Source organism: Macrosteles quadrilineatus, unplaced genomic scaffold (genome assembly GCF_028750875.1).
Source record: "Macrosteles quadrilineatus isolate MER2022 unplaced genomic scaffold, UCM_ALF_1.0 Scaffold_1__1_contigs__length_201487025, whole genome shotgun sequence".
NCBI lineage: Eukaryota > Metazoa > Arthropoda > Insecta > Hemiptera > Cicadellidae > Macrosteles > Macrosteles quadrilineatus.
Window position 1 is genome coordinate 3,144,694 of NW_026542594.1, and position 21,046 is coordinate 3,165,739.

General features: G+C 33.5%; 1 protein-coding gene across 2 annotated transcripts in view; it reads left to right on the plus strand.

The window, feature by feature from the left end:
• The first annotated feature begins 4,462 nt into the window (after positions 1 to 4,462).
• LOC129005078 (uncharacterized) overlaps positions 4,463 to 21,046 on the plus strand; it is a 60,513-nt gene continuing 43,929 nt past the window's right edge. For both annotated transcript variants that reach the window (XM_054433873.1, XM_054433878.1), the window contains exons 1-2: positions 4,463 to 4,841; positions 15,102 to 15,194. In XM_054433873.1, the coding sequence (XP_054289848.1) occupies positions 4,716 to 4,841; positions 15,102 to 15,194 (219 nt within the window). In that variant the 5' untranslated portion in view covers positions 4,463 to 4,715. The remainder of the gene's footprint in view (positions 4,842 to 15,101; positions 15,195 to 21,046) is intronic.

The window sequence follows — 21,046 nt, forward strand, 5'->3', positions numbered from 1 at the left end:
AAGCAATACATTTTTATTTTTGTGTATAAAATTAAAATATGCTGTATATAAAAATATGTTAAAATAGTTATATTTTAAGAATTTTTTTTTATATAGAACTTATTGCTTATTTGGCCTTAAATTGCTCTATTTGAAGCCTAAATTTAGAAAATTTTCCCGGGGGAGGACCCCTAATCCCACTGGAGGACACCCCCCCCCCGAACTGAAATCCTAGGGCCCCATTGGAAAATTTGCCCAGGGCCCCTGAAGTCGTAAGTCCGGCCCTGGACCAGTGTATCTGGTAGCAAACTGTGTACCACAATCAGATCGTAGCTCAATTGGTATACCGTGACGGCAAAATACAGATTTACATTTTTCGATTATTTCAGCAGTTGACAGGTTTTTTAATGTAGCTATTTCAAAATAACGTGAAAAACAGTCAGTGATTACTACGAACCATGTTCCTTCAAGTTTAAAGAGATCAATCGCTGCCTTTTCCCAAGGACGAGATGGAAGCTCACTGGGCAAAAGGGGTTCATGATGTTGTGTTCTATGTTCAGTACATTTAGGACAATCATTAACAAATTTCTCAATGTCAAGTGACATTCCTGGCCACCACATACTATTGTTGGCTCTAAGTCGACATTTCGTTATGCCTAGGTGGCCTGTATGTATTCTTGTCAACATTTCTTGTCTAAGAGTTGTCGGGATTATGAGACGTTCTCCTCTAAGCAATAGTCCGTCACAAAAAGAGATTTCATCCCGAACTGTGAAGTATGGCTTAAGATTATCGGGAATCTTAGTTTTATCAGGCCATTCAGTTGAGCAGTAAGATTTAATTACCCTGAGTTCTGAGCTAGCCCGCTGTGCCGATGCAATTCTATCAAGAACCATGTCAGTTACATAGGCAATGTTTCTTGTTACTGTGTGGATGGCCAGTTCAACTTCCTCATCCAAATCATAACTCTCATTAGTTGCTACAGGGCTTCTTGAGAGACAATCAGCAGTTGCTAAATGTTTGCCAGGAGTATATGTAACATTGTAGGAATATCTCATCATTCGAAGTCTGAGCCTTTGAAGACGGGGTGTCATATCATTGACCTCTTTAGTAGTCAAAATACTTACTAAAGGTTTGTGATCTGTTTCCAACGTGACGTGCTTGCCCACAATATAGTCGTTAAACTTGTCACAGCTCCATGTTAGAGATAGAGCTTCTCGTTCAATGTTAGAGTAGTTTCGTTCAGTTTCGCTCAGAGTACGTGAATTATAAGAAATAGGTTTCCAATTTCCATCTGTTTGTTGTTGTAAAAGTACTCCACCCAAGCCTTGTGTTGATGAGTCATCAGAAATCATAGTTGGTTTATCCTTGTCATAGAATGCTAGTTGAGGTGGAGATGCCAATAATTCTTTAAGTTCATCGAATGCTTTCTGTTGTTCAAACCCCCAACACCATTCGTTTTTTCTACTTAGAAGGTCGGTAATGGGTTTTAGTAATCTACTTTTGTTAGGTATGTATTTGCCAATAAAGTTAACCATGCCAAGTAACCTTTGTACACCCAAAATATCTGTTGGAGGTGCCATTTTTCTTATAGCTTCGACTTTCGTCTCATCGACTTTGATTCCTGATTCGGATAGATGGTGACCTAAGTAGGTTAAGGAGGTTTGAGAGAACAAACATTTGTCTCTGTTTAAGGTGAAGCCTGCACGTTCAAGTTTGGTAAGTACTTCTTCTAAGAAATAGTCATGTTCTTGTTGAGTTTTCCCCCAAACAATTATATCGTCCATGTGCGCAAGTGCATTCATTTGACCTTTAAGGGTTCGATTCACGCATTCCTGGAATACTTCTGGTGCAGATGTTATTCCAAAGGGTAGTTTCAGAAATTTAAAGCGTCCAAACGGTGTCAGGAACGTTGTCAAATCTTGGGATTCTTCGTCCAATGTGATCTGCCAGAATCCATTATTAGCATCCAATTTAGAGTAGCATTTTGCTTCTGAGATTTGGGCAAGTGTTATGTCGATGGGTTGAATAGGATAGTATCTTCGTTTGACGCATCTGTTTAATTTAGTAAGATCCACACAGATGCGAACTTTGTTAGAGTCCTTCTTTGGTACAACAACCATTGGAGAGCACCAGTCTGTGGCATGGTGTACCTCAGCAATCACCCCCATTGACACCATTCTTTCAAGCTCTTCTTTAGTAGATTCCCAAAGAGGAAGAGGAATCCGACGAGGTGTGTTGATTGCAAATGGATTGGCGTTATTTTTCAGTTCTACTTTGTATTTAACATCAATAGAACCTAAGCCTTCAAACAATTTAGGGTGTCTGTTATACCAGTCATTACAGGATGGCTGTATTTCATTGATTCGAGCAAGTAACTGCAATTTTTTTATTGCAGGTTTACCTAGAAGGGGTTGGGAAGTGCCCTTTGAAACATATATAGTCTCATAACATGTTTTGTGATTATGGGATAGTTTGACTGTAGCAGTTCCCAAAATTGACAAAGCTTGGCCATTTGCGCCGCTAAATGTTTTGGATGTGGGATTCAGTTTGATTTTCTTGTTCAATTTAATGTCGGAAGGCAAAATCGTTACGTCTGCTCCTGTATCAATTTTGAAAAGAACATCATCACTGTCGTTCATATTTAACACTACAGACCAAGGATCATCACGTACGGTTTTGTCAACAGAGCCAATTTGAGGGTCTATGTACTGAGAGCAAACATTTTCGGTGGGGTTTTCAAGGGGAGAATCATCATATTCAATTTGACTGACTTTGTTTGATTTGCAAACATTTGGGAAATGACCGACTTTTTTACAAAACCCACATTTGTATTGTTTAGCTGGACAGTTGAATCTTTTGTGTAAAACTGTCGAGCCACACCAAAAACATCTCTTTTCGACATTGGACAGGCTTTTATTGTCATTAATTGGCTTAAAGTATCGATTATTGTTTGATTTATCAGGAGAAATGTTTGATTTACTTAAATGTTGAGTGTTTTGGTTTATTAATGCTATGTCAGCCAAGTTTAGTGTTTGTTTCTGTCTTGTTAGTTCTTCAGATCTACGGATAGTGTTAATAGCTGTGTTAAGTTTTAATTCGGGTTCAAGTTGAAGACGATCACTTAGTGATTCGTCCTGCATACCAATAATCAAAACCATCAGAATCATCTCCTCTTCAATCTGACCCCAATCACAGTTTTTTGCATGATTGTGAAGGTCTGTGATGAAGTTCTCAATCGGCATGGAACCCTGTTTAAGTTTTAGAAACCTAGCCCGTTCAAAAATTAGGTTCTTTTTTGGAAGGAAATGATCGTCAAACTTCTTTAGAACAACTTTGTAATTAGATTTGTCATTGTCATTTAACCTGAATGAGTTAAGTATATCCTCTCCCTTTTCCCCCATACAGTATATAAGCATGTCAATCTGATGCTTACCAGAATGTAGAGCTAAATTGCTAAGGGAATAATACCTCTCAAAGCGAGTCTTCCATGTCTTCCAGTCGTGAGGATTGAAGGAAAAGGCTTCAGGAGGCTTAATGTTCAGGGATACGGGTTCTTCATTCGACTGCGCCATGTTCTATTTCTTATTTAGATTAAAATTAAAAGATCAAAAGAAACTAAACTGTTTTTAATCAAGACATTAATACAAGACAATATTATTAAAGAAAGTAAATAAAAAACATATGGTTAAAAAATAATTAATTAATCATAGAGGTTGAACACATTCTTTCAATTTTTATTCACAAGACCAACTATTAGAAACAAACAAAAAAGAAAACACAAAAAAAGAAAACAAAAAAGAAAAAAAGAAAAGAAAACAGAAAAGAAATTGCAAATGTAAATAAAAACATTGATGAATTAATTAATATAAAAATCATCTAGACACAGTCCATTTGCAACAATTAGCATTATCTCCTGCGGTCACGGAAAAATAATGAGCATCCCCTGTCGTAACGGAAACATCATCATAGTCTCCTGTGATCGATGCTGAATTCTGATCATCTCCCGCTGTCTTGTAGACATTATCGTCATCTTCTTCAATCACGGCGAAATTCTGACTATCTCCCTTGGCCGTGGAGACATCATCATCATCTCCTGTGGTCATGGAAATATCATTGTCGTCTTGAGCGATTGCGGCAAAAGCGGTAATTTTTCGATCGTGCAATCTTCGCAAAAAGTGTCTGGTATTGGTCGACGATCGATTCTCGATACCGATACCAATGTCCAAGTATCGGTGGTATCGAGAATGGACAATTGATATCAAGAATCAAATCATCCTTAATAATATAAAATAATATATCGGGGCCCCCTCAAATACAAATTCTTGGGACCCTTTCCCTGGATACGCTACTGTCCTGACGCTTATCCATGAAAGTTTTTTGGCAAGCTAATGTGAGAAAGTACAGTATGTGTCAGGTTGTTGATACTGTTCATTTATTATTATTTGAGCAATGATTTTAAAGTTTTTTTTTTCAGGAAACCAGCAGAGACCATGTCTCCAAAGCATTATCCAAAGGACAAATTGTGTGTTCTTACCTGGGGTGCAAAAGTATTAAATCCATCGATTCTGTTCAATTTTATAATTTTCCAATCCATAACAATGATCTACTCTACAAGTGGACTCACTATTGTGATGAACAATTCCTTCCTAATTTAACAAAGAGTGAATTGTCGAATAGAGCAGTGTGTGAAAAACATTTTACTGATGACTCATTCGAAGAGGCATCCAGAAAAATAATGAAAGGAAATGCAATCCCAAATATACCTCGTAATAATAATGATGTTGTTATACAAACCCCACCACCAAAGTTATATACCAAAGTTAGTAGGCCTGTACAACAAGTGGATTGTCCAAACTCATCTGTAAGTATTTATATGCTTCAATTACCTCTATCTTTTTAAAGTATTGTGTACCTCAAACCTATACCTGAGTAATACCGGTAATTCAAAATGCCTCTTGAGTATTGTATTAACGTTTTCACCCTTAGGATACCTAAGCCCCCAGCACCAAGGAATCTTTTAAGATTATATTTTGTAACTAGAAAATCACATTTAGATACTGTATGTATACCTTGAATGAATGTCAGCAAAACATCACTATATTTTAAGCTTAACATGTTCACTGTGCATGGCGAGTAATCTTGTCACCGCTAGCGCTTTCCAGTGGCGCATGACAAGTATACTCCGTTTACAAACTATTGTTTCATTGTGAGGTTAGCCACTGCCTTGAAACGGCTTTGCCGCTTATTGTGCCAGTTTCATACTTCAATCTGGTAAAGTAAGTTTTCAGATCCGACTATTTTATTGGTGGTAGGGACTGTTACAAATTTATTTTATTTTGGAGCTAAGGGTTGAATTTAATGATATGGAATAGAATAACTATAATGAATATACTGTAGCATTATGAAAGGAACCTAACCTCAAAATTGTGCTTGAACCAGTTTTCACGGTTTTGTGTATTTGAGTATTTCGCTCCTGTTATTTCCCTCCATTTGGCAGTACTGAGGGCTGGCTAGCAGTTTTGACTAGTGCTGCTATCTATTGGGTTCTTGTAAAACTGCGTTCAAAATAATTGGGACACAGTATGTGCTATAATATGTCTCCTATTGGATAAAACTAAATTTAAAAACTTTTGCGCACTCATCCACACAGGGCATTAATTGTCCGCGCTCCCAGCAGTGGCCAGCCATCACAAAGCTGCAGCAAACGTGTTAATATGAACAAAGGATGAAATTAGACGGGAGTGACAGCATAAGAGTTCTGTCCTGGAGAAACGTGTTTAATAGTCTACCAATCATTGATGTGATCCTGTGGTTAGGAGCCTAGCCTACCCCAAAAATAGGCTTCTTAGTCCATCTCCCGCCACAAAAGCCATACAATAGAAAACTAAGGGAATTCCCAATATATGAATTTGTATTAAAACAAGTTCTAAATTGGCTACAGTAAATCCTCTCTTAACCGGCCCAGTGTCGACCACCGCTTGCATTTAGATGAATCTATACCCTATCCTTAATGTTGAAACGACTCAAAAGTCTGTGTTTATCTTTATAAATAAAATTAGAGTTTTGTCTGTACATTGCTCAGAATTATATATTTTTTGGTAATTTTTACGTTTTATACATTAAAGAAGCCGAAACAAGTCTCAATTTCTGTCTGTCACGGTCCAAAAAGGCATTTTACACGGCCTTCTCCTGAAAAACGAGAGTAGGTACCTATCAAGATTCAAATCATTTTAATGTATTCACTGGATTGGTGAGAGTGACTTTAAGTATTGAAATATGGCCTTACTACTTTGTAAATAAAATGACAAACGTTCAAAAACCATATTTTGTTGTTGGTATTATTTAGTAAATTATAAAATATTGTGAAATAGTTATTTGTAGTGTTTTGTTTAGTGAAATGTGTATTTTCGTCTACCCACTCGTTCATGTGTACAATACTGAATTCAATTTATAATAATATTTTACAAAGTTGTGAAATACTTGAAAAACTAATCACTGATTGTGGTTGTAAAAATTGGTACGCAGTATCATATATTTGCTTGCGCACCTTTTTTTAAGATTATGTAAAACATTTTTAAATATTCTAAAACTACAATAAATTCCCTACAATTTGTATATCTCAGAATCTTTATAAGATTGGTCGTTAATATTTTATGTGGCTTTGAAAATGTCATAAAAATTATGTTTTCGTAAAAAAGATTTCAAAGTTTTACATTTAGACAAAAATTACCCAGACATTTTAGAATTCAACAGCATATAACTATATATTTTCAAAAAGATCTTTTATTTTTCTACTAGGCAGTTTCATATTTATAGGTTAAGATAGCAAGATTCGAGTTTGGTTTATAACATGTAGTAGCCTAAATGCTGAATGTTTTATAATAAATTAGACAATGAAATGTACTAAATTAATTCATTTATTCTTAAATGGGCATTCTTTCCTTTCTTAAAGTAATACAACACGGCCCTTAAATGCCTCATTGACAACATGCCAGTTTGTTTGTTTTGATTTAACCTCAAAATTTGACACATATGAATAGATGATCGCACTACAGCCAAATAGGTTCATCTTCAAAGATATTCAACCACACCTTAACGCTTCTAGCTAAAAAAAATCCAACTGTACATGATCCTTTTAGCACTTTTATGACTATTTAATTTTTTAATTTTGATGGAAGATAATATTTTTTTTTTTAATTCGTCAAAAAATGTTGTAATAGTCCCTCTTGCACCAATCATTATGCCAATTACTGATATAGAATTAATATTATACGAGGTGTTAGCCCGTCCTACGTACGGGAGTATTCAGTTAAAACGGTGTAGGCCTATAATTCAGAACAGCTAGTTTACACGTATAAAGACAAATTTTATTGCAGCCTACAGTAGAAAGAGTATTAATTATCAATTGAGAAGTGTATAGGCCTAGTCAATGATATCACCTTCCATCACATACCTACCTCTTCCATAATCAATATCACCACAATACAATTACTTATACTATACACAAATTTCCAGTAGGTCTGAATAGAAACTCCCTAAAATAAAACGAAAACATCCAATACAATTCACAGTACACATAATTATAACGTTGGTGTCCTGATATCACTAAACGAATCGTCCACACACATCCTTTATGTCAATTTCACTGCATCAATTGCTAAATAAATAAGTGTAAACAAAGAAAAGTAAACACAACAACAAAACAGCTGAGTCAAAAATAATATTCATTTGAACAAAAGAACTGGGCACATGTTGAAGGAATTTAAAAAGTAAAAACACTGGTAAAGCTAGTGACGTAATTAATTGTCTATGTTTATTATCCATTCCGTTATCAGTTCCAATATCCTTGATAATTGAACCACCCTCATTGAATCAATGTACATCGTAATTCCCCATATTCATTTATTTAAACTATAAAATATTCAGCGCCTCCAAACGTAACCACAACTAAACACACACCAAACAACTTTTTTAGATTTCATAAAAGGATGGTTAGTCTAATTGCAGTATCCTAGGTCAATGATGACGTTGTGTTCAATCTATGTCATTCATCTGTATATCTTTGGATAATACCCGTCTGAGGTTGTGGTGGTAATTCAAAATCGTATTCCTGAGGATTCTTGATCTCCATCTTTATGACATCAATATTTCCGGGCCTAATCCAAGCAAAGTTCAGGCATTCAAAAACATTGTTTGTAAACAAAAAGCTGCCAAGATGAATTAAAACATGTAAAACTTGTGATTTTCCTACCCTTTCCAAAAAAGTTGAGCGGTAAAATAATTTGCATTTCTTTTTTTATTTAACTCGTGTACAGAGCCTCGACTTGTACACATCGATGGTGTTACTTATCTCGGTGGTCTACTAATCTTACTTATTTCCCATAATCAATGACAAAATCTGAGTAAATAACCTCATAGTTCTATAGGGCATTTTAACCAGCTGTTAGTTAAAACAAATTATATTGCTCTAAAACAAATCGAAGATTAAAAAGATTGCTTTTTTAAAATAATTTGAACATCCTAGTATTTTACTATGTATATTAAACTAGCAGAGTACCCGTCCTTCGTACGGGGTTGGCTTATAAGTTAAAAATGCTTATTGCAGTTATACTCAAGCTTTGCGTTTGCAATGGGGGAGGAAAAAGTTTGATAAAATTTGCTTCTTTGAATTACGATATACTATGGTATTACACATCTACCATAGCATTGTGTTCTACTACTTCACCTAAACAATAAAAAAAAAAAATAATTACAAATTCACAAAAAATCACAAATTTTTCATGACATTAAAAACTTGAACATAACTGTGAGTGCCATCCATTCCACTTTGACAGTTCTCATTGAGTATCAGAGTGTTTTGTTGCTGTAGTTCACATTAGCTGTTTACTTAAATGCAAAAAAAAATATAGTGCTGCACCCTGTTGGTAAATCTTATAACTTTTTAATGCTTTTGTATATCATAGAACCAACTTTTTAGTTGAAACAGCTGACTAAATTCTTTAATTCCATTTAAATATGAATACTAATAAGGTTAACATGGGGAATTACAGAGCCACTGGGGCGGAGCCCGAGAGGATTTTTGAGATAAGATATGCCTATATGTTAATCGGGAATGTGGGCTATCATCATGCCAAATTTCAGCCCAATCCGTCCAGTAGTTTATGCGTGATTGAACTTCAAACAAACAAACAAACAAACAAACACACAAACTTTCACATTTATAATATTAGTAAGATAAGATTAATCTGTCATCCTCTTACAGAAGAATTGAACGTATAGTCCAGTGCAAATAGCATTTTAGTAAGGAAATTAAAAAAAAAAAGTTGAAACCTGTTGGAAATCATTTATTAAGGTCTCCTGAACCCACAGAAGAAAGTCCCAGAAAATCCCATGGGGACTTTTCCGCCATTTTGAAAAATAAGCCCGGCCATCTTGGATTTATGCAAGCGTTTACGGAAATGGATGTTACTAGTAAACTAATTGACTTAAAAACCTCCTGTTTGCATAAAAATGTCTTGTAAACTCCAAGCTAGATATTAAATATAAAAATTAAATACCCCCGCCGCAGCGAACCTGCAGACTAAGCGAATTTCCATTTGCCTGAATTTATTTTAAATTAAATCTATTTAAATAACATTAGGTTTAACGAGTACCTAAGTTTGCTGTTACAGGTAGCCTAATAAAATGTGTTTTTAGTAAAATATTAGTAGATTAATATAAAATAGATAAATTTTCCATGTTTAATCAATATATTTCCATAAACAAGCAAACTACAACATTTAAAAATATTCTTCATAAGAATAACATAGGACATTTTAAATTTGCAGTTTTTTTTAATTTTCTTTATAACCATTAACTGTATAAAAACATTTTGGGATACTGAATTGTTTGTTTTTTGTAAGCTATTTAAATGTCCTAGAGATAAATAAGGAAATTTGGTGTTTTGACGGTCAAAAATTTTAAAAACAAATTTCTATCCTATAAAACCTCCTCGTAAAACCCTGTTCCCATAGTCTGATCATACTGGTTCGCGAAATCATTCAATTTTATCCCGCTTTACACCTTCACATTAAATTTTGTCAAAATCAAACAAAAATTACTCAAGGCTACGCCTTTGCCTATAGGGAAATTCACTAAAAATGTGTTACTTTATTTTTTTATACTTTTATTTACTAATTTAAAACTTATTTATTTTGACATACTGTAACTAATAATTAGCATTTTTCACCAAGTAACCTTTTGGTTTACTGTTATAAGGAAAACTTTTAATAAAAATTGTAGAGAATAAAATGTTCTTTCAAATACACTAAAAGGGTTTACCTAAAAATTTTCACCATCCTACTCAAGAACCAATAGAAGCATTCGATACATTTTCGCTCAGACGCTTGACCCGGCCGTCACATATTTTTGTCACATTTCCCTTAAAGCTTCAAAGTTTTGTTTGAACGTTGTGGATATAGTAGACAGGAGCATTCACTAGTTAATATTAAGATTAACAGGTCGTCAAGTTTATCTTCAGTAACTGATAGTGTATTACCGCACCCAAATCCTGCACAGTTTTTGCACATATGAGAATAATATAGCTTCTTCGGCACAAACAATACTTCTCGCAATTGCCTTTGCAGTTGCAGAATATAAGATTTAGTAGATTTTGATGAGCAGGTCGTTGAAGAGGTGTTACAGGTATTAGACCCTGACTAGCACTAAGCTTCCAGCCCCAGTCCGTAGCTAGGAGATTAACACCTTTCCACTGCTGAATTTGATGATAAGCCCTCAGGGTGTATTGGGGGGCTGCTGCTTTGGTTGGGGGAATAGAGGCGAGGTTGAAATTTGCACTAAGTCCCTGCTTTGCTATCGTTCTTATGTACATGCGGTGCCTTGCAATGTTAAGGTTAGTTACTTCTCTACTAACACCATATATTTTGGCTATACTGACGGATTCCTGAAGTCCTGCATCGTTTTGGAGTTTCTCCTACGCGGTTTTTCCTTTGCTGAATATGGCATAGGTTGTATCGCAACCTGCGTGAATGCGTGTAGCAGGAAAAGAAAATATTGTAACTCACCTAACCTTCTTGCAGATTCCTAATATTAAAAATGCGGTGAGGTTTGTTTCCTTTGGCAGGAATGAGCATGAATACGTTGCATCGAGTGAGAGTATTCAACGATACAAGAAGGTCTCTTTCTTGTCCCACTAGTACCAAAGTCTTTGTTGGGGAAATATGCAGAGCTGTTGAAACAATGAGAGTGTCTGCGTTAGATGTAGCTTGTGAAACCTGGCATCCCATGTTTGTGAGGTGTACAGTTAATAGTGCAATAAATCTTGATTTGTTGGTGGGGTTAGCAGGGAACTCTTTTTGAAATGTTGGTATTACTAAATCATCCTCATTTTTGACCCTCAAAACTCAAAATGTCCCAATTTCTCTCTAGAACTTTTTAAAGAGATTAAAAAACAAATAATTTAGTATATTAAAGTTTTTTTGTACGGTTAATGGTTATGGAGAAAATTAAAAAAAACTGCAAATTTAAAATTTCCTATGTTATTCTTATGGAGAATATTGTAGAATGTTGTAGTTTGCTTGTTTATGGAAATATATTGATTAAACATGGAAAATTGATCTATTTTATATTAATCTACTAATATTTTACTAAAAACACATTTTATTAGGCTACCTGTAACAGCAAACTTAGGTACTCGTTAAACCTAATGTTATTTAAATAGATTTAATTTAAAATAAATTCAGGCAAATGGAAATTCGCTTAGTCTGCAGGTTCGCTGCGGCGGGGGTATTTTTATATTTAATATATAGCTTGGAGTTTACAATATATTTTTATGCAAACAGGAGGTTTTTAAGTCAATTAGTTTACTAGTAACACCCATTTCCGTAAACGCTTGCATAAATCCAACATGGCCGACTTATTTTTCAAAATGGCGGAAAAGTCCCCATGGGATTTTCTGGGACTTTCTTCTGTGGGTTCAGGAGACCTTAATAAATGATTTCCAACAGGTTTCAACTTTTTTTTTTTTAATTTCCCAAATTTTGCCATTTTGGAGCTAATTGCACTGGACTAGTATCAATGATTAGCATTACACATAGTATAAATAAGTCAACCCTAAGTATGTCTTTACATTTTTATCCAAATGCTGAATTTGCGACACAAAAGCTGAATGTTTACAGCTGTTATGTTAAGCAAATCAATTTATGCCAAAAGCTAGTTTAGAATCTTAACGTCGGCTGCTAGACTTTTTAAAAATTAAAACTTAATTTCTAAAAAACTGGGACCCTAAACTAAAATTATGGCTTTGACATTCCCTAGTTCTCAAAATTATCTTTCTTTCAACACAAAAATCATGAAAATCCGTCGAGTGGTTGATTCAGAATCGTGAAATAAAAAAACACTGTTTCGTTTTAATACTATAGATTTGTTTCTTAAATAATTTTCACTTTTCATTCATTTTTTTTTTTAATATACATTTTTCTCTTTTCTTCATCTACTTCTAAGGGTTGGTTTTTTTATATTTCAAACCGTATGGTTGGATCAATTATAATTCCACTTTTAGATTTTGTGTCATATATTAAAATGTCTAATCTTCTGTTTGATCCACCATCTTCAATGCAATGATTATCACAGAATCAAATTGTTTAGTTGAAACAGCTGTTAAGATTCTGTAATTCCATAACACGGGAAACTCCAACGTTGGGGCACACAGGAGGGACTACGGCTAACATTGAAAAAATTTAAATTATTTTTCTAAATATTGAGTTATAAAATTAACTTTTCAATTATAAAATAATTTTTTTTTTTATGAAATAAATTTTTACAATTTTTAATTATAAAATTTAACTGTCATAACCAACCAAACTGATCTAATGATCAGGCTGATCTGGCTGATTTAATGATCTAACCAACCAAACTTACTGATAATATAAAAAATATATAAGATAAAAATCAAATGAATGTTAACTTATAATTTTTAATTATAAAATTAATTTTAAAATTTAGTATTACAGTAGAGTCCTGCAAACTCGGCACTCGATAACCCGGCAGTCTGGATAACTCGGCCATCACCTGGCTCTTAGTCAGAAAATTAGTGATTTTTTTAGTCACTAGTAGTAGAGTTAGTAGAGTTAATCATGGACTCAAGCCAGCTTAAGTCAAATTATTCACAATTGGTACTAAGGATTTGTCGTACTATATCTGATGACTTAATACTGACTTGTAATATAAATATAAATAAAAAAGGCGGTAAAAAACCTTAAAAACTGTATAGCTCTTATTTTTAACACAAGTTCCTGATAACCCGGCATTTCGCAAACTCGGCACCCTTCCAGTCCACATTACGCCGAGTTTGCGAGACTCTACTGTATAAAATTAAACTGTCATAACCTAACCTAACCAACCAAACTTGCTGATAATATAAAAAAAATATAAGATAAAATCGAATAAAGGTTTACTATTAAAAAAAAGTGCTGTTTATAAATAAAATTATAAATGCATCAAATTCTAACAAGAGATGTACAGTTAAGAAGTATTTGCATTCTAAGCAAAATCTTTGACCATAAAGTTAGACGATGAAATTAGACGGGAGTGACAGTTTTATACGCTACAGTCCTGACGCTTATCCATGAAAGTTTTTTGGCAAGCTAATGTGAGAAAGTACAGTATGTGCCACATAAACACTAAAACAATGATAAACGTAATAAAACACATAATAATGTCCCTGGCTGGATTCGAACCGGAGACCTCCTGAACACCAGTCCGGCGCGCTATCAACTATGCCACGAACGCACCTGGAAACACATCGTCTCGTTACGGTAATCTTGTTGCCTCAAAAGAAGACATTAGTCACTAGAGATATGACGTCACCTTTAGCCATAGTCCCTCCCGTGTACCCATCCGGAAACTCCAGAGCCACTGGGGTGGAGCCCTTTTGACGGATCTGCACTCAAACCAACCTTGAATATGCTTAATAATGCCTAAAAGTTTCATTACAATCTGTCGAGCGGTTTCGAAGTCCATAACGTTCAAATATATATATATATATATACACAAACTTCCTCTTTTATAAATATAGAATATTTGTAACAATCAATGATTTTTTTTACACTTATGAGAATTATTGTTTAGATATATTTTTGTGTAAACAGTAATAAAATATCCCTGCCGCAGCAAACCTGCAGACTAAGCTAATTTCCATTTGCCTCATTATAATTTCACTAAAATATGTTAGAAAATTACCCTATTGACAGGTTTGGAACTATTGTGATAGCTTTTTGTTTACAGTACAAACCATTCAATGGATTCAACATGTTATTTGATTATCTTTAAAATCTATCATTGATTTTGTATCCTAGGTATCCTAAATAAGTGTTTACAGTCTGAGTTAACAAAAACCAATGAATACAAACCCTTTGGAGAATAGTCAGTCTGAATTTTGAGTCGACATCGAGCCTGCCGCTCACCGTTTGTTTCGGTCCAGCTACAGCACCTTTTGCAGTTTGGCGTAGGCTAACTGTCTCGGCACTCAGCTCATCCTAGTCGCGCCAGACCTATCCAGAAACATACTCCAACCAGTGTTCAACATATAACTCAGCTCTACCCAGATAATTTTAGCTCTAGAATAAAAACCAACTCAAAATAAAATAGTGACTTGCCATCTCCTTATTTAGATGTTTCTGTAGTCCATTGGATGTAATGGTTGTTCTTTTTGGAGGGTTGATGAGTTACCTGAAGGACTTTCATTTGCATAATGCAAAATGCCTTTTTTAGTAGGATAAGTATATTTGTTTTAATGTTATTGTAGTAGGATAAGAAGTCTAGTCATTACTTAAAGACTTGTACATACACTCTCGTATGTACACTTGTATATACACTATATGACTTGTATATACACTCATTGTGAGGGGATCACACTGTTCAAAATTATTATTTATATTCTTAAAATCTAAAAATGATTATACATTTTATTATTAGCATTTAAGTTTAGCAAAAATTACATGATATGATCATAATTAAAAACAGGTATTATGTGCTCCTCGATTCTCATTTAATATTATTGATGCCCATTTGTTAAATATTTATTTGTTGTTTGAGGTATGTATTCCATTGATTTTTCTTTTAGGAGATTGAAATAGAGACGTGTCAGCAAAAGGTCAGCAATGAAGAAATTAAAGATGATCTGACCAGTGTCGATACATCATTTACCACTGTCAGAGTAAGTTTATGAATCAATAAAAATTGTTGTACTTTATATATATATTACAAGGGTTATATGTAAATTAAGGTCTCCAGGCGCAACCAAGCAAACTGGTTATCGATTAGTCTTATAATAGTAGTAATATAATTAATAATGTAATTGAACTACTACTAAAATTAATAATATTAGGAACTAGCTTTGTATCCGTTCTACGTACGGGGTGAATAAAATATATATCAAATCAAATCAAAATCAAATCAATTTATTCATCACAAAAATTCATAATACAGAGGCTGAATATCAGCAATGAATATGTGACATGTCAGTACAAATCATGCATTATAAATACACATAATAAATATATACAAATATTAAGATTACAGTTGACAGGATAAAAATGAATTTATGTCATAAGGACAAAGTGCAATCAGTTTTTCTGAAAGTTTCTTTTTAAAATTATTAAGGCTCAAAGACTGGTCTGTGAAATAAAAGGACAATTTGTTGTAGACTTGTATGCATTGATAATAGGGTCCATTGTGAAACAAAGCTAATCTGTGGCTTGGAATTTCCAAAAGTTGTTTGTGTCTAGTTTCATAACTATGAGTTTTTTTACAGTTTTCAAATAAATAAAGGTTGTTTTTAATGAAAAGTGCCAAGTGTAAAATATAAAGAGCAGGAAGGGTCAAAAGTTTGAATTTTTTAAAACTGGATCTACATGATTTTCTTGAGCTAATGCCAGCAATGACTCTGATGGCCTTTTTTTGTTGTTTAAAGATATATTTGCTAGAAGGTGAATTTGCCCAACACAACAAACTGTAAGACATAATTGATAAAAAATAACCATGGTATACTAACATCACTGTCTTGTCATCGCAAATTCTTCTAATAATTCGGAGATTAAATATAGCTTTATCTAGTTTAGCATATAAATGGTCACAGTGGTTATTCCATTTTAAATTATCTTGAACTGTCAGTCCCAGAAAATCTACTGATTTACAGACAGGAAGGTCAATGTTGGACAAGCGTCTACAGCCTGACTGATCACTTATTGCAAACGAAAAAAACTGGCCAGTAGCCACTGAAGAAGAAGAACCATCTTGTTGATGACTGCGGTCTGTCGTCTGTTACTTAGCAGCATAAACAAACATAAACAAAGTCAGACTCCTTATAACATAACCTCAACCCTCAAAACCAACCAACATTCTGTTGTATATTATTTCACCTTGAATAAATATAAGCTTTTTTTAATGTTGACGTTATCATTGATCTTTTAGTTCTTAAAATTATTGCTACACCATTTGTTACTTGGATTTCCAAATTAATAAGTTAGGTTCAAAATTAACTAGACACTTTCATACTTTCTTGGATATGAGGATGAGAGAGGATTAACCTAGTTTAAACCTACCAGGATAGTATAATTTTATGTCAACAAACCAAATTTAATTCTGATTAGATGAAACCAATGACAAATCTATAACATTAGTCCTAATATATTGAATTGTCCTCTGCCTCTATGCTAGGCTTGGCTAGGAAATATGAACTGCATGGGTTGTAATCACTGTTTTTAAGTAAATTTAATTTGGCGTAAATTTGTAATTTCTTCCATTTATAATGGTTTACTTGGGATGCAGTTAAGTCAAGTTTGTAACATAACGGTAACTTACAGGCATGTCTGACAGATTAACTTATACATTTAAAAAAATTTGACCTTAAACGAAATACCTTTTAGTTTTTACTCAACTTAAGTTGACTGTAAGCCATCACAAGTAGGCATATATACATGCAAACCAGTGCAAAAATATGTGTGATGAAAATGAAATATTAATCTCAAAGAGTATTAAGCAATCTTTTTAAAACACACATTTTCTTGGATCATTGTCTTTTTGGACAGTTAATTTTAGGCCTAATGTTCCGTCGTCAAAGCAACGAAAATGCCCTATTAAAGTGGTAAACTTACCTATCTACAAAAATCAATACAACACAATTTTTCAACTTAAAATTACAAATTTTTGAAGTAGATTGGAAAACGTTGCCTCTTTTATTCACTTCACTGGAATTGGGGTTTGTAATTTTTATTATTATTTTATTGTTTATACTTCAATACATTTCAAGTAGGCCTATTCAAATTCAACCTTTTTATTTTTGAAAGGGAATATAAGATGGTGTGTTGCTAGCCTACTTAGTGGTTAGGTAGTGTCTCCGACTATAGAGCAAGAATGACAGGTTCGATTACTGACACATCCACAACATTTGATGGGTTTGGACCACTTTACCTTAAATGTTTTTGTGATTATCAAGATGCCTCTGGTATACAGAGAACAGTGACAAAAACAAAGATAAAAATTTAGAAATTCATTCCAACTGCAATTTTTGTGTATAGCGGCCACTATTAGAGTGATTAAACTTAGGTCATAACAAACAGTTTACAAGTAGGCCTACATCCTTCATTTTGAATCCAATGGTATTATACAGGAAGAACTTTTCCAAAGACAAATTTCCTCCCACCAAAAAATACTGCTCTAACTTGGCAAAGGTCAGATTTTTAACAGGAGAGGGCAAATTGTATAACACTGGGTTTACACCAGACCACAAATTATGTTTGGGTACTTTGATGTTAAAGGGGACATTAATTATTATCCATGATTTTTTTTCGATATATCGATATTTTTGTTTTACTTCACGATCCGTATTCCTTCTGTTTTAATATCTTCAAACGCATTGAAATTACAAATTAAGAACTAACCTTGTTTAGGCAGAAATAATGGCCCAAAGGCCTATATTGGATTAGGAAATGAAACTATTCTAAACTAACCTAACATAACTAACCAAACTTGCTGTAGGCTAGGTTACCATTTCAAAATTCCGTTTGATAACAGAAAATGCATATGGGGAATAGGCTATCAAACGGAATGTTGAAATTATTTTGGTTTGTTAGGTTAGTTTAAAACAGTTTTATTTCATTATAATATTTTTTTAATTGCTTGTTGATACTAAACAAACAATATTTATTTAGTTACTGTATCCTTATCGTAGTTGTCAACTGATATGTTTCAATTTGTTATAATCAATATATCGGATAGAAACAAATCAATAGCCTATATCGATATACTTATTGTTTGTACAAACAACCCAACGAAAATATCGATCGATATATCCATTATTCGATATATCGTTTGGTTAGTTAGTTAAGGTTACTATAACTAACCAAACGACATATCGAATGAAACAATCGAACAATCGATACCTATTTTCATTCGGTTGTTTGTGACAACAGATTCGGAAGTCTACCCGAAAATTGTATTACAATCTCTCAACAGTTTCATCCATTGCACTTTCATTAACTTATTTAGCCTGCATTCATGTAAGTTAAATAGCATTGCCTATGGGGAAAGACTCAACGGCCATTAAAATGTTTAGATCTTTGCTATGGAGTGTAAAATAATGCTAAGGAGCAAGAATTAATAGGCTTGGCCGGAAGGTTAACCACGATAGATATAATGCCTTAATTAATGTCATCTTTTTAATTATCATTAAGAATAACATGTAAAAATTGAATAGGCATAGACATACACGAAAAAAACTTTAAGGGGCAAAATTACAAAAGGATAAAAGTACATTTTAATAAAGTTTAGTAACATGCTATTTATTCACAGAAATGGATTTTAATTTATACATTAAACATTTATAACACTACCCACAAAATTAATATTTTACATAAGACTACACAAAACTTTGACAAAACATAAATAGGCCTAGCTTATCACAACATCTAAGTTACATGTCCAGCGATCATAAATAAATATCACAATAAAAATAACTTCTTTTTAATCTTTACATGGAAACAAAATGAATAATTGCAATGAAATAGACAAAATCGAATTACTACACTAATAATTAATAAATTGATGTAAAGGAAACAAACAAACAGCTAAACCAAAACATAGCCGACAGCCAGAACGATACGTCGTCAACGTCACGTCACAAAATCAAGCAGACAAAAATTGGTTCTTCTTCTTCAGTGGCTACTGGCCAGTTTTTTTCCTTTGCAATAAGTGATCAGTCAGGCTGTAGACGCTTGTCAATGTTGGTGTTGGGAACTGCAAAAATTAATTCTTTGGACCTGTTTGAGGAGGCGGAAAATTCTAATATTTTAGTCTTGGCATGATTTAAACTTAGACCGTTCTTGCTCATCCAGAAACTGATGTTTTGAACAGAGGAAGAGATATTAACTGCCAATTCATTTTTGTCTTTACCTTTGACTATTGCTGTTGTGTCATCTGCAAATAAAATTAAATCTGAATTTACATTTGAAAACAAATCGTTGACATAAACTAAGAACAAGAATGGCCCAACCTTTGAACCTTGAGGAACTCCCAAGTGTACTTTATTCCAATCAGAAAAAACTGAGTTTCCATTCAAGGTATTAATCTTTACTTTTTGCAACCTATTTTGGAGGTAGTTGCCGAACCACAGGACAACCTCCCTACTCATACCATAACATTCCAGCTTTTTTAACAAAATATCATGTCTAACATTGTCAAAAGCCTTGGACAGGTCACAGAACACACCAGCAGTGCTCTGCGACCTATCCAAGGTGTCCAAAACATTTGTTATTAATTTAAACATGGCTTGAGTTGTTGAACTATTTCTTCTAAATCCAAACTGATTTGAATGTAAAACATGTTTCTCAAAAAATGGAACAACTTGTTTCAGTACCACTTCTTCAAAAACTTTAGATAGCACAGGTAACAAGGCCACTGGTCTATAATTATCAATTGACTTTTTATCTCCTTTTTTAAGAATAGGAATCACTGTAGAGTGTTTAAGTTTTTCCGGGAAGTCTCCATTTCCTAGACTTTTGTTTATAACAAAAGTAAGAGGCTTAACAATAAAAGATGCAGCAGCTTTAATTACAGGGGCCGGTATTTCATCCCACCCTGCAGAATATTTACTTTTCAGAGACTTAATGGCATCTAGAACATCTTTTTCATTTACTAATTTAAATTTAAAACAATCAGAAGTTTTGCATCTAACTAAATTAATGGCTTCAGCGGCGGGAGATTTTGTGATATTGTCACCAATTTTAGAGAAAAAATCATTAAAGTGTTTAGCAATTGCAGAAGGAGTTTTGACAATCGAAGATTTAATCACAAGCTCAGATATTTGACTGTCTTTATTTTTTTGGCCTAATTCTTTTTTCACTACATTCCAAGAACTTTTGGTCACATTTCCAGATTTAGATATAACTGAATGTAAATAGTTTCTCTTTGAAATCTTAATTCTTTTGCGTAGGTCTTTACAATGATCCTTGTAATCTCTCCAAAGTTTTGTGTTAGTAGACATCTTACAATTTTCAAACAGATCTCTTTTCTTTTGACATAATAACTTTAAATCATCTGTTATCCAACCTTTATCATTATTACTTTTATTTTCACACAATATCTTTTTTGTTACAACTGGAAATGCCTCCAAAAATGCCAGATAGAAATAATTAAAAAAACAATTAAAACTCTCATTTGCTGTATTAAACGAGTAACAACTGTCCCAATTTGTTTGGTCAAGTGCTTTACAAAAGTTGTCAATGTTAATCTGACTAAAAACTCTTCTTCTAATTGTTGAGTTCGATTTTGTTGTTGTTGTAAAGAGAGTAGAAATATATTGAGCTGTGTGATCTATAGTACAAACAATACAATGAGGAACCAATCTTATTATGTCAAGTATAAATTCGAGCATTTAATTTACAGTAATAATAAAAAGAAAGAGTTATAACTAACACAATAGTAAATATGGTTTATTAAAAAGAAATATTAATAACTAGCAGAGTACCCGTCCTTCGTACGGGGTTGGAATATAAGTATAAAATGCTTATT